At 51.0% G+C, this 18,099-nt stretch overlaps 5 protein-coding genes across 5 annotated transcripts; 3 read left to right on the top strand and 2 right to left on the bottom strand.

Moving 5' to 3' along the window:
* Position 1: 1 nt before the first annotated feature.
* Positions 2-1,476, bottom strand: BDV17DRAFT_272013 (PCI domain-containing protein). Its single transcript, XM_073758839.1, has one exon. It carries the CDS (start codon positions 1,440-1,442, stop codon positions 213-215), a length of 1,230 nt encoding a protein of 409 aa, XP_073612327.1. The 5' UTR covers positions 1,443-1,476; the 3' UTR covers positions 2-212.
* Positions 1,477-2,075: 599 nt separating this feature from the next.
* BDV17DRAFT_183345 (transcription factor IIF subunit TFG2) lies at positions 2,076-3,581 on the top strand. The gene is made up of 4 exons (XM_073754979.1): positions 2,076-2,434; positions 2,502-2,766; positions 2,819-3,015; positions 3,067-3,581. Exons 1-4 carry the CDS (start codon positions 2,171-2,173, stop codon positions 3,445-3,447), a joined length of 1,107 nt encoding a protein of 368 aa, XP_073612326.1. The 5' UTR covers positions 2,076-2,170; the 3' UTR covers positions 3,448-3,581.
* A 752-nt stretch (positions 3,582-4,333) lies between these two features.
* BDV17DRAFT_283901 (CCCH zinc finger protein) lies at positions 4,334-5,937 on the top strand (the record flags this gene model as incomplete). The annotated part of the gene is made up of 4 exons (XM_073760442.1): positions 4,334-4,379; positions 4,434-5,175; positions 5,230-5,285; positions 5,384-5,937. 4 exons carry the CDS (start codon positions 4,334-4,336, stop codon positions 5,935-5,937), a joined length of 1,398 nt encoding a protein of 465 aa, XP_073612325.1.
* A 5,294-nt stretch (positions 5,938-11,231) lies between these two features.
* Positions 11,232-13,189, top strand: BDV17DRAFT_283900 (putative bZIP transcription factor; the record flags this gene model as incomplete). The annotated part of the gene is made up of 2 exons (XM_073760441.1): positions 11,232-12,031; positions 12,091-13,189. The coding sequence occupies 2 exons, from the start codon at positions 11,232-11,234 to the stop codon at positions 13,187-13,189; spliced, it is 1,899 nt and encodes a 632-aa protein (XP_073612324.1).
* Positions 13,190-15,915: 2,726 nt separating this feature from the next.
* Positions 15,916-17,713, bottom strand: BDV17DRAFT_283899 (tetratricopeptide repeat protein; the record flags this gene model as incomplete). The annotated part of the gene is made up of 6 exons (XM_073760440.1): positions 15,916-15,946; positions 16,275-16,339; positions 16,483-16,789; positions 16,878-16,971; positions 17,042-17,081; positions 17,141-17,713. The coding sequence occupies 6 exons, from the start codon at positions 17,711-17,713 to the stop codon at positions 15,916-15,918; spliced, it is 1,110 nt and encodes a 369-aa protein (XP_073612323.1).
* Positions 17,714-18,099: the final 386 nt, after the last annotated feature.

The following is an 18,099-nucleotide window of genomic DNA, read 5'->3' as shown; positions in this document are numbered from 1 at the left end:
TATACCCAGCTAGCCCTTTCAGACTTCTTTTTGATCAGATGAACGCTATTATTAATATCTACGAACGAATCTATTAATGCTTGTTGGACATATCCCTCTCCGTACGGATGGAAGGCTATGAACTTAATTATCACTTCCATATTCCAATTAAGCACTTCAATGTCAGTCATCTCATCGTAAAATATCATTATTTTATCAGCGACGACCTATCGTCACCCCGCCTGTGCAGTAGCCTCAGCAATATTGGTCGCAACGCGCTCCACCCCCTCCAAAAGCCCCAGCACACCAGCATCCCACTGCCTGATGTGTCTCCCCGTCGCAGTAGTACTCGACTGGAAGTAAATAATGCCATCAATCTGATCAATGCTCCCGCTTAACCGGCCCTGCTCAACCATTCGCGCCGCATAGGCTTCAGCCTTTTCGCCAGCCGTTATATCCCCGCGGCCCTGTAGCCCGAGGATAGCGCCCAGCGCATCGGTCTTGATGTTCTCGTAGAGCTTGCTCGCCGCGACGAGGTTGTGTTCGACAACGGCTTTTTCGAGGACTGTTGTGCCGTCGGCTGTTTGGGCGAGCTGGTGCGGGGCTAGACGTTGCGAGAAGGCGGCGACTTCGTCGGGATTGAGGAGACGGTCGAGGAACATTTTTTCTAGAATGCCGAACTCTTCGACAGAGGTTGCGCGGTCGTCTTTGTAGAGTGTCGCTAGCGTCCGAGAGCGCTGCGGGCCCGCGGGCGCAAGGACCGCACAGCGGATAGCAGCGGCGAGGGCCTGGAGTCTATCGCTCTCGTCAACGCCCGCGGCAAGACTAACATTGAAGTATTCCTGGCTAGCCTCTAGGAAGCGACGCCGGGCGTCTTGGATCCGGGCCTGTGAGAGCCGGAAGTGCAGCTTAAGTTCTGGGTCCTCGATTTTGTTAGGTAGGTTTTTGATGCGGTTGAGGAAAGCTTCAGCGCTCGTGGTGTCGTCTTCTTCGAGGTAGAGCCGGACAATTCGGATCCATAGTCCGACTTTGTCCGCGTCAGAGACGAGGCGCTGCGAGCTATCGATGTGGATTCCTTGCAGGGATCTTGCGGCTGATATGAACTCCTCTTCGGATTCGTACGCGTCTGCCAGGATCATGCGGATTTGGGAGTCCTGCTCCTCGACGGATGTAGATCGGGATTGGAAGAGGGTTACGGCGTGTTGGCCGACTTGGATTTGGGTTTCCGGTTTGAGTTTTCGCAGGATTGTTATGAAGGATTCGAGGATGGGACGCGCGGCGACAATGCTGAGGTCTTCGCTTAGGACCGAGTCGAGGTAGTAGATGAGGTCGTCGGCGAGCTGGGGTTCCGGGGATGTTGATACGGCTTCGGAGAGGAGATCATTGTATAGTTGTAGCTTGTTTTGGGAGGTTGCGGACGCCTCGATTTCCGCGAGAGCGGAGGTTATCTTCTGGGACGGCATGAGGAGTGTCTTTTGGGGGAATTGGAGCAGAGAGAGTTGGAGGTGGGGATGCTGGATGGAAGCTGGAGGTCACTGTATGGATGCACTTATCGATAAGAGGTTCCGCTACGGGGGACTAGAACAACCACTACGACATTTGCAAACAAAGAGCTTTGTAAAATCACTTCCATCTTCCATAAGTTGTACTTAGCACAGCCAGAGAAATGAATGTATTCTTAGGCCATATTCATGGAGAAAAAACCATGCCGAAGCACATTGGCGTAGAAGATGTCTCAAGGCCCGCTCGGCGTAGCGCTGATGTATATATTTTGGCGAAATCGGAGATTATAGCTCCGTTATACGTCATTCAGCTGTTGTATGTTTCTACTCTGTAACTCGCAGAAAAACTGTTAGTGTTTCGCCACGCTACCTATTTTCTTTTGGTCAACATTATATTCATTTTGTATCTAAATTTGCTTAAAGAGCATCGTGTCACTGAAGCAATAATAGTAGTGAAGAGTGAAAGCCTCACCGCCTTTGACTGACCCGCAATCTGCATTCTTTGACCTCGGTGCACGCCTGCAAGTGGTGTTGCCGCCTTTGCATTATCTTTGACAGCCTCTCATTCAGCACCTCACCCAGTGAGGGATCTCTCTCAAATCATCTTTTGTTTAAGATTAGTGCGCTCTGTGTTAATATTGCAATAATTCGGGCCCTTTCGGACGATTTGTTTTTCGAGACTCGGCGCCATGTACCACGTCAAGCAGGAATCAGATGCCTCCTCGGCGTACATTAAACCGGACCCCGATGATAAAGACACCGTTCTCGCTGATGTTGATGACGAGGACCTATACGAGGATGACGGCGACCTAGACCTTTCGAACGTGGCATCGAATGTATGGCTTTCGCGAATACCGAAGTCGCTCTGGGAGCATTGGTCGAAGCTAGATGACGACGAGGAAATTCAAATCGGGACAGTTCGAGTTGAAGGGCCTTTAGACAAACCAAAACGGGTAAGAAATTGATTTAGGGCTTTTTTACGAGCAAATTCGAGGCAAGCTAATCGGGCGCGGCCTCCAGGTCAGTTTGCGCATCAACGAGCGGAACGACAATCGCGAAATCCCCAAAGATTATATCTTGGCGCAACAGACCGTTAATGCCGAAAGCTTACAGCGCATGACGCAAAACACGTATTTGTTTACAGAAAAGGATGTCCCTGGTCACGAAAATCGAATGGTAACGTTCGGCGGAACGAGGTCAGCATTATATGAACAGATGAAGCGCGATGCGAGGCGCAAGGAGCGAAAACAGAAGTGGGAACCCTACGTTCGGAAAACAGTCCCTAGTACGTGTTCCATTTACAAAGTCGAGGATTGCGCATGCTAATCTTGCGATAGAACAAACTGCGTTGGTCGGGCACGTGACGAATGAGTACAACTGTCTTCCGGTTGAGAACGAAGAATTCCAAATGCTGTCCGAGAAGAAGGCTTTGGAGGCTCTGAAGCCAAAGCGGGAGACCGTCTTCATCGATAAGCTCCCAGGCAAACTACTCCAAGGGAGGCATGCTTTGCCCGGAGAGCAGAGCGCATTTGTGGTATGTCTCGACACACCTGCGTCAATGGTTTCTTTGGCTAATTCACCCCAGCAAGCGACAAAGCCGACAAAGGTCAAAGCGCAGGAGAACAAGACCACTCGTATGCCGCAGAACGAGCTGTTGGATCTTATTTACTTGTGTTTCCGAGAATACCGATACTGGCCGTTTAAGGCACTCAAAGCTAGACTTCGCCAGCCTGAGGCTTATCTCAAACAGACTTTGGAGATGATCGCTCACCTGGTAAAGTCCGGCGATTTTGCCATGACGTGGGAGTTGAAACCTGAGGCGAGAGAGAGCAATTACTCAAATGCCGTCGAGGTCAAGCAAGAAGCCGCCCCTGGCGCCGACTATAACTTTGACGAAGGCTCTGACGACGATGCCATGGCTTCCGGCATGGATAATGACGATGCACAGTTCGAAAATGTGGTATAGAGGATGGTTCTCAATGTAGCATATCGCACTTCCGGCGTTTTCTGGGTTTATGGGGTATCAATCAGGAGCTTGGGGTCATTTCTTAAATCACAGCAATGTCACCATAAATCATTCAATCAATCATCTTCGTCTTGTTTCGCTCGACCTCGACAACATCTTTGTACGAGGTGATAGTACAGATAATGCGCCTCACAATCCCAACATCGAGTTCCCGCTCGTGCGTCATGATTCAGGGCCATGCAATACTTCCGCAGTCTCCGTACCCCCCTAACGAATTGATTTTCCTCTTGTGACAGTGTCAATGACATCGTCGAACACATTACCCGTCGTCTTCTCCAGCGTCTCGTCCAGCATCTTATGAAGCGCCACGAAAAATACCTTGTCCAACACGTTATCCAACATATTGTCGATCCCTTTGCGAGTGGTCAGGCCCCTGGCAAACATCTTCCTAGAGCGCCTGGAAGGACGTCTTTCGTAACGTCTTTCGTGGCTGTCCATCGAACACTTTGTCGCCCTGCGTTGTAGATCTGTTTGGAGTAGAGCTTTTTGCAGTAATTTGTGGAATATCGCGAGACTTTCAGCAAACCTTTTCTCTCTCAGTTGAGGCTCATTGGGCCGTCACTATACTCTTACAGAACAGTCAAACAAGCCAATTCTCAAAACTTTATTCTCAGAACGACGCTGGTGCAGGGTCAGGGCTATATACTAAGGACGCACGTGACCGGATCGACCGCCACTGCAGAGGAACCGCCTTGTCTTTCATCACACTTCCTCTCACAACAACCCGAAAGTTGTCCTACCTACCGACACATCGAATGCACAGCGATAAAGACTCCTTGGTATATTTAACTTTAGCTGCAGCAAGTGAACAGGCGGTGGAGTCAAAATGACAGAAGATCAAGACTTGATGGCCAAAATCGGTCAGCTCGCTGGTATGCGCTTTGTGAACTTTCTTAGCTTCGAGCCGCTGACCTTTCAACCTGCAGGCCAGATCAATCGATTCAAGAATGGCAACGGCCAGACCCAGTCACCTCAGGATGAAGGGATTCACACTGGCCCGCACGTCTCACGTCATACCTCCTACCGCGTACGCCCTGGGTGGGCTCCTTATCGGGGACGACCATATGGACGCGGGCGCGGGCGAGGCGCGGCTCCCCACCGCCACCGTACCCTTGTACTCAACAACTCCGCGACACCCGCTTCGCAAAGCGCGACCCCGTCCGATGGCGTGGCGATGGATACCGATGAGACTAGTCGTTCGGCGACGCCCAATGCGTGGGTTACGAAGCATGCGCGTCATATGCAGCTGATCAACTCCGCGGTTTATGACAAAGAAGCGCAAAAGCGAGTGAAGGCTCTGGAAGAGACTCGCAAGGCGAAGGCGCAGAAGAAGGCTCAGGCCGAGCAGGCGAAGGTGTTGCAGTTCGCCCAGGGTGCGGCAAGGCAGTTTTCTACACCGCAGGTATCTGTTCCTGGAGGGTCATCCGGGGAGTATCAGATACTACTCAACCATATCCCGTTCCGCGTGTCGCGCGGGGGCGGCAAGCTGATCAGAGTTTCTAGTGCGAGCCCCGCTCATTCTGCGCTGGGAGAGAGAGCCAGCTTACAATCATTAGATGACCCGAATACTGCGAACACTACGCCGAAGAGGGTGAAGGTCGCTGGCGTTACGTTCGTCCGGAGCAAGAACGGCAATCTCCACCGGCTAGGTGCGGTTACATCGAAAAGGTGATCGATCAGTTTCTTTCCACCTGAACAACACAATACTGATGATATACCAAGGGGGCCGTCGGCGGTCAAGAAAAAGGATGAGCTCTGCCAAAGATTCACTACGACGGGTACCAACACTCCCCCTCCGAAAATCAAGACTTTATCTGCCTTCTGTTTAGCCATTGTTTGTTTTGAATGAGCGGTGCTAATCAATGTCTGCTTATAGGTACCTGCTACAAGGGACCTTCTTGTCCATACATCCACGATCCGAACAAAGTTGCCATTTGTAAGGATTTTCTTCAAAGCAAATGCACTGCAGGTAGTAGTTGCGATTTGTCCCATGAACCATCTCCTCATAGGTCCCCTGTTTGTGTGCATTTCCTTCGCGGTCGTTGCTCTAACCCAGAATGCCGTTATGCGCACGTACGAGTTACACCGGGCGCGCCAGTGTGCAGGGCTTTCGCGACCTTGGGATACTGCGAGAGGGGCGAGACGTGTGAGGAGAGACATGTTCACGAGTGCCCTGACTATGCGAACACGGGTGTCTGCAAGAAGAAGCACTGCCGGTTACCCCATGTTGACCGTGCGGGGCAGATCCGAAAGAACGCCCCAAAGGAAGACGCTGGTGACGAGGAAGAATCCGACGCTTCTAGCGAAGAGGAGTACGACGAGATTGGTTCAGATGATGTCGACTCTGATTGCCTTTCCGATGAGGGAGAACTCATCGAAGGGACGGAGTCTGGCGAGATCTCGCAGCAGAAAGATTTCATCAGCTTCTGATTGCATACAATCACTAACCACAGCGTGTAATCCATGTCGATTGAGCCAAGACCACAAGGAGGGAGTTGGGTATAGGGATGACCCCGTTGATTTGGATATGAAGTTTCTTGCTTTTTTGTTTGCATGGAAGATACCCCAGATGCCCTCTTCGGATCTGTACAAGGATCTCACGATTGGAGTTGATGCGGCGCGTTTTGAAGTGGTTCAAAAAAAAATATCGATAGTTGAGGTTGTAGAGCGATACAATTGATGAAATAAGAAACAATGAAGTTGATTATACTTACTAGCATGCCTTACCATGGTCTCATCAAACAAACACTCTTACGATCTTATCCCAAAATGACCCTAAATCTGGGGCATCCCCCAGTATCCAACTCCCAAGCACCCCCAGGTCAGTGTGACTCATACGGCCGGTGAGGAAGTCCCAGGGGCCAAGTCCAGTTTATTATTAAGTAAGGTTAGGTAGGAACTCGAGAAGGATTCGCGCTAAGGCACAACGTGGATCTTAGTTACATACGTAGGTGCTCCGGCTCCATAGTCTGTGCCCTGCCTTGCCATGCTAGACTAATCTTATGGACCTATGCAATGGCCATTTGTTTTGAGTTATGGCTGATGCATGCGAGGTAGTCTTCCTACTTACTGGCAGAGTACACCGTACTTACTTACATTATCTTTCTATTAACGCCGACAGCTGGTCATGCCACGGTCACTCACGCTCGCTGGCTATAGCCGTAGACTACCAAGAGAGTATAGATACCACCTCAGGGCACCGGAAAGATCTCCATTCAACCTCCAGCCAGGTGTCTTGTGGACCTTCCCTTCCCGTTCGGAGTTCTCATATACAATTCGACTTTCGGATGGAGACCTCTCTGTAGCCGTGGCACTCGCCAACCAGTCGGAAGTGTCCAGTGTATATAGATTACTCTGTACGTACTAGTATGCATAAGCTCTGTTTCATCTTTATGAGATATGAGTTCATGGATGTTGTTGTTTACCTTGGGTTGGTCGATTGTCTACTTCGGACATTGATGGAGTGCTGAGGTGCTAGGAGGGTTAGTCTTTGCGAGTGAAGACAGGGCTGTTAGTCTATGGAGTTTCTCTCTAGAAGCAGGTGATGATGATGATGATGATGATGAGATGCTATCTGGTCATGTCGTCATGGTTGGTGATTATGCCGGGGTTTCGGTATTTGGAAGAAACGTGGAGTATGCTTTGCTTTGCTTTGCCAGGGCTGGCTGGCTGGCTAGGGGGCTCTCTCTTTGTTTTGGCCCCAATGCGTTCAATCGTCAGTAGACTCTATACTCGGTAGTTATGCTTCAGGGGTATCCTCACTTCTCGGTCGTGATTTGTTGTAGAGGATTTGCTGGGCTAGCTGCTCGCTGCTCTCTGTTCGGTAGATGGCGTATACAGCTCCGGATGATGGATTCATTTCTCCTTCTCAGTAAACGCCCTCCTGCTACTCCATACCACGGAGTCTGAGACTCTACCGAGGCTGAAGTGCTCATTGGATTCTCATCGGGGTTCCTACGTCGAATTCCCTCTAGCGATCTCTGAAACGGATCCAACCCTTGACCGCTGCTTGCGAGTTGCCAGACCAGACCCTGAAACAGTCCTGGATGTCGATGACTCGATTATCGACCGCGACTCTTGAAACATCTGTGCCATCATCTTGCCTCGTTTCCCCCGGGTTCAAATTCCGGATTCCGGCTTAGGCTCAGATTCATACCGCTATTTGGTGAGGCCTAAGGTGTTTTTGAAAAAAAGTCTTGGAGCCCATAGGAGATACAATTGGAGAGGCCGAATACCCTCATACATACGTTATGACTACTAGTAGTAAGCAATGAGACGTACGTAGATACTTAGAATTATGATATCCAATACTAGCAGTATTGTATCATCGGCAGGATTTAAAAAAGACGTTGGGCACTCGATCGTGCATGGGCCGGAAGGATCGGCGTGGTTCATGGATGGAGCTGCCATGAGACTAAGGATAAAGGGCACTCAATTAGAGTGCTTCCATCTCTCCGTAGCCGACTAACTCTGATCATGCTGATTATGCCTCGTGCGCATGATTCCGAACGTGGTTGTTGACCTTGGGGGCGCTTTTGATGGAGTGGTGTTTGACGGAGTATATCCCGAGAGCAGTAAGGAATCACCCACTCTGGCCTGGGACGTTATTCAAGGCGCAACAGGATTGCCTACGGAGCGTCAGACATGTTTTGGATGTCCTATTTTGGGTGAAGAGATTTAAACTCTCCACAGGTTGATCGCGTCCAGCCCTGCAATTGGGTCGGCTGCGCTTGTACACCGCCAGAACGGCGCTTCCAACAGCGTCATCGTAGGCTGAGCCTTCTTCTATGAGAATATCGTCCGGTCCCAAAGTGAGACTAAATGGAAGCTAAAAGCCAAATCTCGGGGGAGTAAGCCTTGCTGATTCTTGTGTCGGTGCGTAGTACGCCTTGGAGATAAGCGATGCTACACGACCTCAGGAAGATTTGCCCGAATGGGATCATAGCGATATGATGTCGAAGGCCAAGGCTTGAGAAGTAACCGTCTTTCATCGCAATTCCAAATTGGGAGGATTGTCTAGACTAGAAGGCCGCGTGCAAAGCATCGAGTAACATCCACGATATCCTGATATTGATATGAGGATGATCAAGCAAAGCGCATGCAAGACCGAGTAAAGACGGAAGATGCGGAAGTCCCTATTTGCTCCCTTGACGCCTTGTCACCTCCTTTTCTTTGCTCGCTCTTGCGGTTTGAGGTAATCATTGGTAGGAGGTGAGAAGGCGTGGCGGCGTATGTCTCTTGAGCACAGGTATTCGCTCCCCCGGGGGAATATCACGGACAGTGCAGAAAATGTGGCAGGCGATGGTACCTCGTGGCCTCCGTTGCTCTCTGAACCGATTGTAGTATGACTCATAGCCATGATCCGTGGAGATGGATGTTGACACATTCCGTAGCAGAAGTACATCCGATATTGAAGTAATGAGTTGGGGGTAACTGAGTACCCGAAAGGAAGCTAGCTCGACGACGATGCTTCGAGAAGGGTAGCGAATCAACCCCCCCTGCATCAGATGGTGGGCCAGTGAAGCCATTGTTGTTGTTTCATCTTATCAGATGCATGAGGGTGAGGGCCGCTGTACAACATCATGCGGTATGGTAGCATTGCTCATACGCTCTCTTTTCAGATCCGGATATGGTCTTTGTCTAGAAGGCAGAGCGAGTGCCATTTGAGTGGCTAGACATCAATCAGGCTGCTATCAAGGGGAGCAGAACGAAGGACTGAGGAAAGTCAGCCAACGGTGATACTCATTGAAGACTGAAGGCAGTGTCACGAGGCGGCCCCGTGACCAGGCGTAGGAACTGTAAGGACCGAGGAAGCCGCGATGCCGTGACTTCATGCGCATAACCGGACGAACCTATGATCTCCTCAAGCCTGAAGCTGCTTTGCTCGTCGAATCCGCCTTGTTCCTGTACAACAAATAGCCGGTGCAAGTCGATTTCGAGAAATGCCATCCCGACGTATTGGATCCGGGCAAGAATCACACAATTGCGTGAGACAATGATACGCTCCTCAGCAATTTCCGGCAGTGTTACTGTTTCGTTCGCTCCCCGCGGCAGATCATGGACCTCAGCATTGATGCCTTACTCTATCTGGATTACGCGTAGCCTAGATGGGAGCTCGTTTTCGGGTAAAAGAGGGAAGCGCGCGTGCAGAACGAACACTTTAGGAAAGAGGGGCAATACTGATAGCAGTCGTCTTACTCAACCAGGACTTCCTACCCACTGCCCAAGTAAGCAAGCAATGACTCGTTTGATCAGCTCTGTGCATCCGCCTTGCTTCCGCAGTACATGCGGCAGTTATCCTCAGCATATCGGCCGAGCACGGGCTCTGGATGCGACTGTATGCCACTCTCTGGCACGCCTTCGGTACACTAAGAACGGGCCCCAACAAATGGATCACGGGCACTGGATCACTGGACCACTGGACAACTGGATCCCCTACGGGCCGGCCCTAACTGTACCAGAGAAGAGTCGTGATGACATGCTTGGGTCACTGTACTTTTGTTTTTGTTCGGCCTGGTCACAGACTCCTCTTGCTGCGATGGCCAGTGGCAGTATCTTCTACTAGTGGTGGAGGACCGTTTACTAGTAGCCATTGGAGGGGCAGAGGGTCACACTAAACCGGGAATGGTTGGTTCTGCCAGGCTGAACGCAAAGACAGCCCATACAACCGTTCATCTGATCAGTGCCCCTCCTTTGTCTGGCGAAGCGTCTCACTGGGCGTTTTGGTTCTGTAATCAGGAATTACCTCAAGCCCAAACAACCAGCGAAACGATCATGAGATGGAGTTAAATGATGCACCCTGACTGAGCGCACAGACGGCTTCCTTTTGGGCAGCACACTCGGTCCTCACGCAGAGCGCAGAGCGTGCGAACCGGTTAGATAGGGCATGCTCAGGTACACTTGATCACCGGAAAGAATTTATTGCTTGAGGACAGAAGAGGGGCCGGGATACCAATCATTCGGGGGATGGATGTGATGGAGGCTCGAAGGCGTCCGTTTCTGGATCGTCTGAAGGCCGTCCGTGCTCAGCGGAGGGTGTTGCAGACTAAGAGTAGCCCACGGCTTGATAGGCCTGGAGGCCATATGGATCACCGGAGGGTCCACGGTTCTTGGATTATCTAAGGCAGCAACTGTTTGACTATCGCGATGCTTATTCATCTGCTGCCAGATGCACGTCTGCCCAACGAAGCATCCAATGACGGCCGCCCGTCTATCTCGGATGCTGTCACAAATCGTCGCCTCGCCTGGAGTCGTCTGGGACTCTGCGCTGACCGCCGATGTCTGGATGTGCGAAAATCGGTCGATCCAGTCTTCGTCTGCTAGTCCTCTTGGGAGAATGAATGTTATTTTGTTCTATTTTTTCTGACTTTATTGGGCTTGACCTCGCGGATTCAGGTACACAACTGTCTGCTCCAGCATACCCAGCAGGTAACTAGTTATATTCACTTTCCCTCCCACTCCAGTCGCTACTCCATCGCTCTGCGGTTCTTCTGCTTCTTCAAAGTCTTCGTCGCATTTACCTTTACCTCTCTCATCCATCTCCCTCTCCTCCGTCTTCATCTATATCTCCTCCATCCATCTCTCATACTCATCGTCTCTTCTACATCTCTCACCCCCACCCCGCAGCACCAAGCCCACTACACCGCCTCTTGTATCACCTCAAGATCTCTTCATCTCACATTGCATTCCTCTTCGTCCTCTCATTTATCCTGCTCTGTCCAGTCATGGCAAGATTTTCCCAACCAGCCTTTGACTTCTATCACCAGCACCCTTCCGCCTTGGATGCGAAGCCACCATCAACATCATATCCTGAAGACGACGACATGAGCGTATTAGACGACAAGATCCTTGATACTACCTCCTCAGACTACACATCTGCTGCCGACCACCGGAGACATTCATATGAGCAAGGCCCAGACGCCTTCCAACATCGCGATTCGGTCTGGTCTGATTTCTCCCAATCAGTATCCAGCAATCAGTCTCGTCACAATTCGCAAGTCGGCCATCCGTACTTTGAGTCTGCTCCCAATCCTTTTATGAGAATGGACGGTCTTCCCTACGGCCAACCCCAGCCCTGGTCGATGTCCAAGGACTCTGGTTCATGTACCCCATCTGCTATGTACGAGAACTACCCCACCGACATGGACAATGCTTCGGTCGCTCCGTTCTCTGGTGGCGCCGTGGGCCCGGTAAATACCATCAGTATGCCGTCCATGTACTCTCGGCAGCATATGGGTTTCGCGCCGCCGGGTGCGGTCGCGATGTCACCACAGTCAAGTCAGGGCTGGATGCCGGCGTCGACAGACATGCCTGACCCTGGCCGACCAAAGAATAGTCCTACCTACCGGAATAGCTCGCCTTTGAGTGTTCGTCGCGATGGTATTCGGAAGAAGAATGCTCGTTTCGAGATCCCCGCTGAGCGAACCTTGAGCAATATCGACGCTCTCATCAACCAGTCGACCAATGACGAAGAGATCAAGGAGCTGAAGCAGCAGAAGCGCTTGCTGAGGAATCGTCAAGCTGCGTAAGTCACATCCCCCTTCACGACACTTGCTTTTTCAATACTAACGAACACGTGCGTAGTCTGGACTCGCGCCAGCGCAAGAAGATCCACACTGAGAAACTTGAGGAGGAGAAGAAAGTCTACACCCAGACAATCAGCGACCTTGAGCGACAGGTGGACAATCTGAGACTGCGTGAAGAGGAACTTCTTCGTGAGAAGAACGAATGGATGAACGCGCAGCAGGAGGTGAACCAGTACATCAACAACCTGCACACGGAGAGGGACGAACTCATTCGTGTCCACACCTTGGAGACGGCAGACCTTCGAAAGAAGAACAATGTCCTCAAGGAGACTGTCGAGAAACTGGAGCGCCAGCCAAGGGCAAACGTTCCTTCAGAGTTCTCCGACTTTGAGAACTTGACCATGGAAACTAGTCCTTGGGAAGACTTTACTATGGTCCACAACCTCTCCCTTGACACCGACCCTGTCGCCTCCGCTCCCCAGCCTTCGCAGACTATGGTTATCGCTACGAATGAGAAAGAAAAGACCGCCAACAGCGACTATCCCTTCAGCTGGAATGCTTTCTACATGTGTCTGCTTTTTGGTGCTTTCATCGCCTCCAACAGCGCCTCCGCGCCTGCTCGCTCTCTCCCCCGTCTTTCTGAGGAATATCGCGCCGAGTCTGCGAATGTCCTGAAGGCTGTCCTGGCTTCGTCGCCGCCAGAGCTTGCGCATTCAGCCAACCAACCTACCGTTTCGTCGTCTTCTGGTCCGCTTCCCGCCACTATCACCGGTGCGGAGATGGCCCAAATGACCGGCTCGGCTCCTGCTTCGAACTTAGACGAGCTCCACAACACTCTTGCTATGCCGACAAAGGAGCAGGAGCAGGAGCAGGTCTTTGCTCTCAACGCTGAGCAATATAATTCACTGACTACGTTTGAAGAAACCGGCGCCGGTTACAAGTCACAGCAGCCTTCTAATCTCCAGCAGGCATTGGCCGCGATGAGAGGTAATGCTGCGCAGGTCAGGATGCCTCACAAGGCAACCTCTGATGTTTATTCCCGGTCACTCATGTGGGACCGTGTTCCTGAAAAGGTGATTCGCGACTTCCGCCGAATGGTTCAGGAGTACGGTGCTACCCCTACCCGAGAAGAAACCTCCGGCTTTGCCCAGGCCTGAGAAAGACCAGGACTTTACACTAGCGTATCCGGAGATTGCTACCATTCTGCCGCCCTCATTCCTCAGACACACCTGATCTTCTTTTTGATTCTTTCACAACCCCTCGACCGTTTCATCCTTTTCAATGACCTATGACAACCTATGACAAACTTAACGATAAACGACTGTTGGCCAGCATAGCCAGACTTAGCCATATACATGCATAGAACAGCTTGCCGTTTCCTTCGCCTTGATATATTATCGACTAGCTACTCATGACTCTGACAACAATTTAGCGATGTGTTATACTTTTTGCGGGTTATCGGCGTACACGTGCTTTCATCAGCGACTGGATTATATTTATTTGAATCTTCTCACGAGCCGACAAAGCGCTTTTGCATCCATGTACACTTCTACGTCTTCGGCGGCTTTTCATCCAACCTCACTGCCTCCACTGACCCGGCGTCCTCAACCGGCGTCCTGGAACGACCAAAGAGCCACTGTGATGAAAGCCGAAACAAGACAGTCACCCTTTTTTTTTGCTTTTATTCTTTTGTTTTTCTATTTGGGATTTCATGTCATTTGTTGCATCTGCGGACAGGACCAAACGACTGGGCGAGCGGCGGCAATTGTGTTACGATTATTGATGATATGACTGACATGTTTATGTTGATGTTTATGCTTATGAACCGGAATGTCTTTTTAATGTCTGATGCTACTTGTTTACTTTTTCTTCTTTTGCCTTTTTCTTTTTTGGACAGCGGGGCTGCCCACCATTCTGGGTGGTCTGTTTGAGCGTTGCTTATTTTACTCCAGCTTACTCTTCTCCCTCCTCCTTCGAGGACCCTTCTACCCTTATTCTTACCCTTCCTACCCTTCTCGATCTTCACCCCGGCATTTCCTCTGTTTGTCATCATATACTCCGACAGTGACAGGGTCACCTTTGCTTTTGCTATTGCCTTGATTGGGCACCGGTGCACGAGGCAGACCTGACCTGGTCAGGTCTGCACTGGCGCACTGGACGGCCTCGCAACGTCGCCTGTACCCCCATCCACTCATTTGAAGCAACCACACCCCTTTCTTTTGTGCCCCCGTGTGTACTAGCTTCACTTCCCCGTCCTCATCTATGTTCCTTTCCTGGACCTACGCCTGTATTGTATATAGTGACAAACAAACAAACACACAAATGCTGAAGATCCTTTTGGATAACTGACTTGCATACATTACTTACCGAGTTCATCATTCTATCTCCGCATCGTAAGAAACCGTAGAATTGAGGAATTAAGTAAACACATAAGTAGAGCAAAGTTAGCACGCACTCCAGTCCGTAGCACACTAATCACATCATAAGAGCCTCGAAATTCGACGCACGGTAGCAACCAGATCAAGTAAGACGCCTGAGAGCCCAAAAAAGCACAACTGGCTGACTGTCTCCACATTGCGAGTCATTCACAACCTTTGTCGTGGTCGTCGATCTCCGTTCTCTACCCAAAGCTCAAACCTTAACTCACGAGCCAAGGGTGCAAGACGAACGATGGGGCATTGCACGGCACCCCGCTTTTCTCCCGGTGTCCTGTACCCAAGGTTGATCGTGTCTCTTTTGAGATCGGTTACTGTCGACTTCGCATGACTTCACTATCTACCTAAAGTGGATGCGGACGCTGGGGCACGGATCATCCGTCCATTCCACTTATCTAGATACGGGAGTTGTACTGCAGATGGAGTAGGTGGGATCTCGAGGTGGGATTTGAGGTACTTTGGGTGCTGCGGGTTGATGTGCGCTGTGGAGGGGTGCGCATGGCGCAGCGCATGGAGCAAGATGGTGATGGGTGATGGTACCGAGTACTGTATGCTCAAATGAGGGGAGCCTTGAGTTTGGCCTTAAACAAGCGTATTACTGTTCCTATTGTGAGTTGTTTTTGAGTACTCGGGCGAAAGTATGGGAGGAAACATAGCCCAGCTCAGCCGAGATGAATGAGCTCACGCCCGTCAAGATTATCGACGAGGCAACCTGAATTCCGTAAGGACCAAGGCACCGTAGAATTTAATGGGCTGTTTCGTCCCGTTACACGCTTACTACTAATTCGCCCAAGGCGGGGGTACAAGACATGCATCCGGAGACCCCGAGAGGAGAATATAACCCGTGAATAGAACGAGATAAAACACACGTGAATGGTATCTTGCACGGTAAATGGCTATTGAGGATAAAATGGGATGTTCAAACAATGAGAACAAAATCTAGACAGGCCAAGATTGGGTTCCCAAAACAAAGATGAGGCTTCGAGGATTCGAAACGTTGGGTCACGATTCACGAACCTAAGGGGGATTTTCCAGACCCTACTGCACTGCACCAGCTCCAGTCAAGTTCTCCGCTTCCGATATCAGGTGGTATGGGCGTTGCGCCAGGCTAGGGGTGGATTGGAGCATTCAGGCGGCAGGTCACCCAGGTAAAGAAGGCTAGATCAGGGTAAACCAGGTTTGGGAGGCAGAGTTCAATTGGCCTGCGGCTGAGGAGAGGGCGCTATGAATCAGGATTTAATCCAAGGGTCATAAGGCCTCCATATGCCGTTGGCCGTTACGCTGCGAGGATGCATTCAGCCCCAAAGCCAAAACAGGCGTTTAACCTATATGAGACGTGAAAACTCGGGATGGCCGGCGCAGGTCATTATAGGGCTGTGCTCGAAAGCCTAGGCGATTCGTGGCTTAAAAGCGCCGAACCATTTTAAGGCGCGGCGTAAATGGACGGATTATTGGAGATTGTATTTGTCTTTCCAGATCCTAAAAAAGCCGAAATCAAGTCAACCTAAATCCGTCATCTCGACAAATTCATCTCGAAATGGTAAAGAGGGGAGTGGTGAGTATGACGCTATGGTTGGCTGGATGGGTAACGCCGGCTTGCATAGCGCATTTGCAGAAGATACCACGAGGGCCTATCAACCCAGCTGCAGCCGCCGCTCCCCAGACACGCTGAAGCAGTGATATATGCAGGTGATCGCAGCATACGGATCATCAAACACACAATGCAGAATTCCGAGTCGTCACATTTGTTTTGGCTCTCGCAGAAGGAATGGAGAAAGAGGATCTCCGGAGACTTGTTTCAACGTACCAAGAGTTTCCCACAATCTTGTTTCCTTTCTCTTCAGCCAATCGGTAGTATTTCGCGGCCATGAACTAAGTAAGAGATTGGGTTAGCTAAGGGAATGGCGGACCTTAGACGAGCATTCAGCGATGCCAGAAGAGTGAAGCGAGAATCCAGGCATGAATGCCCAAGAGGAGATGAGGATCGCGAGGAAGCTCCCCAGCCAGTCACTTACTTTGTCTTTCTTGCCTCCAAATCCCTCAGCGTAGCACCAGGCGACTTCATTCATGGCATCCGCGTCGCCGAGGTTGGCAGCCGTTTCAAAGTACTGTCGCGCCGCTGCCGGGTCTTTCTTGACACCCCAGCCATTGCGAAAGCAGTTGCCCAGTTCAAATATCGCCAGAACAAGTTCGCCTTTAGCAGCGCCGCCTTTTTTGAGCCCTGACTCGAGGGCTTCGGCCTCAATCGTCGCCGAGTTCGAAGCGGCACCCGAAAGATAAATCACAGCTTTTTCGGGGTCAGGCGTACAACCCCAGCCATGCCTATAAACAAACACGAAGTTAGAATTGTCATTCTCCAAAAGCAATGTACAGTGCGAAGCCGTAGATCTAACGGAAGAGCAACCCTTACCGCAGTGCAAGACCATAGAGCACCTGACTTAGGGCATTGTTGGCACCGTTCGGATCCGCCAGTCGGGCAAACATGCTTGTTGATTGTTCCAATTCTGTTGATAGGCAATAGTGAGCCTGGATTCGCCAGCTGCCGGATTTGCATGCTGTTGGATACTCTCTTACCACCGGCTTCATGGAGTCTGATCGCCTCTTGAATGTTTACCTGAACCATGATTAGTCACCGACGACCAATATGTCGGAAAATAGACATGGGTATCTCACATCTCCTTCTGGATCGTTGATCCGACTATGACTGGAACTTCTGGACCGAGGCCGTATATTCTCCGTACCAAGACCTGAGCCAGCAGGCGAACGACTCGGCGACCCATGTTGCGGACTACGTTGCGCAAGAATAGTCGCACGCTTTTCCCATTGTGCTTCCCGATCTTGCTCGTCGCCTGTATTGGGGGCTATCTGCGGAAGGTCTGATGGGATGTTAACGGAGGACGAAGAGGAGCTGCGTCGATCACGCCGTAACAAATGCGACAGCCGTCGTTCACCTCGCGGGCGCGTCGGCGATAGTGGCTCATGCGATTCGGACGGAGATCTCGAGCGATGGAACGGGTTCAATGATCGTCGATGGGAAGAGGACGACGACGGCCGCGGGGAGGCCAGACGATCTTCGTCATCGTCCAGATGGTTTGGCGGGATGATGATTTCCTGGGTTGTGGTGTCCGAGCGGATAAATCGTATCTCAGGTACAAGGGTGGCGGGAGCTTCGGTTGTACCTGGCGCATGTTCGTCGCTGGTGCTGTTGAGCGCGTCTTTCTTATGGAGGATATCGCGCAGCGGCATGGTTGCGTTCGGAGAGTCGATAGCGGGGGGTTGGTTGATCGTTGCAACAAGAATGCGACGGAAGCTCGGGAGCTGGAGCTGAAACTGCTCGAAGGGTGGAACGTGAAGCGAAATTGACCGAAAGGCCAAGACTTGATTTGGGGATTTCAAGAGAAGATATAGATATGATCTGCTTCTCATCGACGCTGTCTGAGCCACGATGCTGTCACATTGGCAGCCTGGTAGGGCACGACAAAGGCTTCGCACTGGGGGCTGTGTCAGCTCAAAGCCAGACAGCATCGCGGCCGTTCAATGCATATTAATAGAAAACGAGGCAGCCTGGATCGCAATTCAAGTCCGTCTGTTTTCTCACTCTTTCGCTCCATGGCTCAAGACGGGTATTAGCC

This window comes from Aspergillus undulatus (genome assembly GCF_047715775.1).
Source record: "Aspergillus undulatus strain CBS 261.88 unplaced genomic scaffold BDV17scaffold_53, whole genome shotgun sequence".
Classification (NCBI taxonomy): Eukaryota; Fungi; Ascomycota; class Eurotiomycetes; order Eurotiales; family Aspergillaceae; genus Aspergillus; species Aspergillus undulatus.
The sequence above is the reverse complement of the archived record's forward strand: the minus strand, read 5'-3'. Positions and strand labels throughout refer to the sequence as shown.

What these genes read in the sequence shown, in the direction of transcription:
- BDV17DRAFT_183345 (XM_073754979.1), top strand. Translation starts at nt 2,171, where the DNA reads ATGTACCACGTCAAGCAGGAATCAGATGCCTCCTCGGCGTACATTAAA. An exon ending in CGTTCGGAAAACAGTCCCTA is followed by an intron (nt 2,767 to 2,818) that starts GTACGTGTTCCA and finishes ATCTTGCGATAG; the next exon opens with AACAAACTGCGTTGGTCGGG. An exon ending in GAGAGCAGAGCGCATTTGTG is followed by an intron (nt 3,016 to 3,066) that starts GTATGTCTCGAC and finishes AATTCACCCCAG; the next exon opens with CAAGCGACAAAGCCGACAAA.
- BDV17DRAFT_272013 (XM_073758839.1), bottom strand. Translation starts at nt 1,442, where the DNA reads ATGCCGTCCCAGAAGATAACCTCCGCTCTCGCGGAAATCGAGGCGTCC.